At 32.0% G+C, this 978-nt stretch overlaps 1 protein-coding gene across 2 annotated transcripts in view; it reads right to left on the reverse strand.

Moving 5' to 3' along the window:
• The window catches only part of LOC107623182 (probable protein arginine N-methyltransferase 3), a 4280-nt gene extending 3448 nt beyond the window's left edge, over nt 1-832 (reverse strand). Inside the window, exon 1 of one of the 2 annotated variants that reach the window (XM_016325353.2) lies at nt 448-829. In XM_016325353.2, the coding sequence (XP_016180839.1) occupies nt 448-752 (305 nt within the window). In that variant the 5' untranslated portion in view covers nt 753-829. Of the gene's footprint in view, nt 1-447 lie in introns of both variants that reach the window. The other variant, XM_021114360.1, reaches the window with a different exon arrangement.

Below are 978 nucleotides of genomic sequence, written 5' to 3' on the forward strand. Positions count from 1 at the left end.
CGTTAAAAAAAAAAAAAAAACAAAAGAAACCAAAATTTAGCAAAATGTAGAAGTAAATTTATTGAAACTCCATGCTCTGAACCTCAAAATCCAAACTTAAAGGAACATTCAAACAGATACACAAAATATTTCGGTGGGGATCCACTTACACCAAGTGTAAGTCTTGTCATACTTATGACAAATAAATTTATATAAATTACCAATTTCACAAATGCTATGCAACCACTGATGAAACATTTCACTTCATAGATCAATTAAATTACATAAATTACATATCTATTGCTGTTCGAATCTTCTAAATTTTTTATTATCAAGATAATATAATGTTATTCAATGATTGGATAGATGGAATTCATAAATTGAGTTCAGTTAATATTTTCTTACTTTGACGCCATTTTTACACAGAACCTTAGATTAACATCTAAAAAGAGAAAAAGGAAAGTAACCTGAGAGCGGATATAGTTAATAAGCTTGAAGGAGGAATAGAAATCCAAGGTAAGAGCTTTTCGAGTGGCATGGAAATCGAAGTGGTGAATGGAAGCGCAATGTGCAAAAAGGGAATCGCAAGAAGCGTAGCGAGAATCACAGAAGAGGCAGAGCAATTCCGATTGTGGATCACCGTCGTCTCCTTCCCAGTCGTCCCATCCTTCTTCGCCGTCTTCTTCTTCTTCATAATCTTCTTCTTCTTCTTCGTCTTCGATTCGTTTGAAAAGCTCTTCTTCTTGTTCGTGATGCTTACCGTTGGAAGCCATGAGTGTTGTAAAAAGCTTAAACCCTTAAAACCCTAAAAATCGATTATGAAAAAGCGGCGACTACACATTATGGGGTATAAACTGAACTGTAACAGTAATACTCTACTCTATACACTAGACTAGAAATAAAATTGTTTGGAATATTTTGGAATAAAATATTTTTAACAAAAAATAAAATTATTAATTTTAATGAATTAATAGTGTAAAATTTTACACAATTTTTTAA

Source organism: Arachis ipaensis, chromosome B10 (assembly GCF_000816755.2).
Source record: "Arachis ipaensis cultivar K30076 chromosome B10, Araip1.1, whole genome shotgun sequence".
In the NCBI taxonomy this organism is placed as follows: domain Eukaryota; kingdom Viridiplantae; phylum Streptophyta; class Magnoliopsida; order Fabales; family Fabaceae; genus Arachis; species Arachis ipaensis.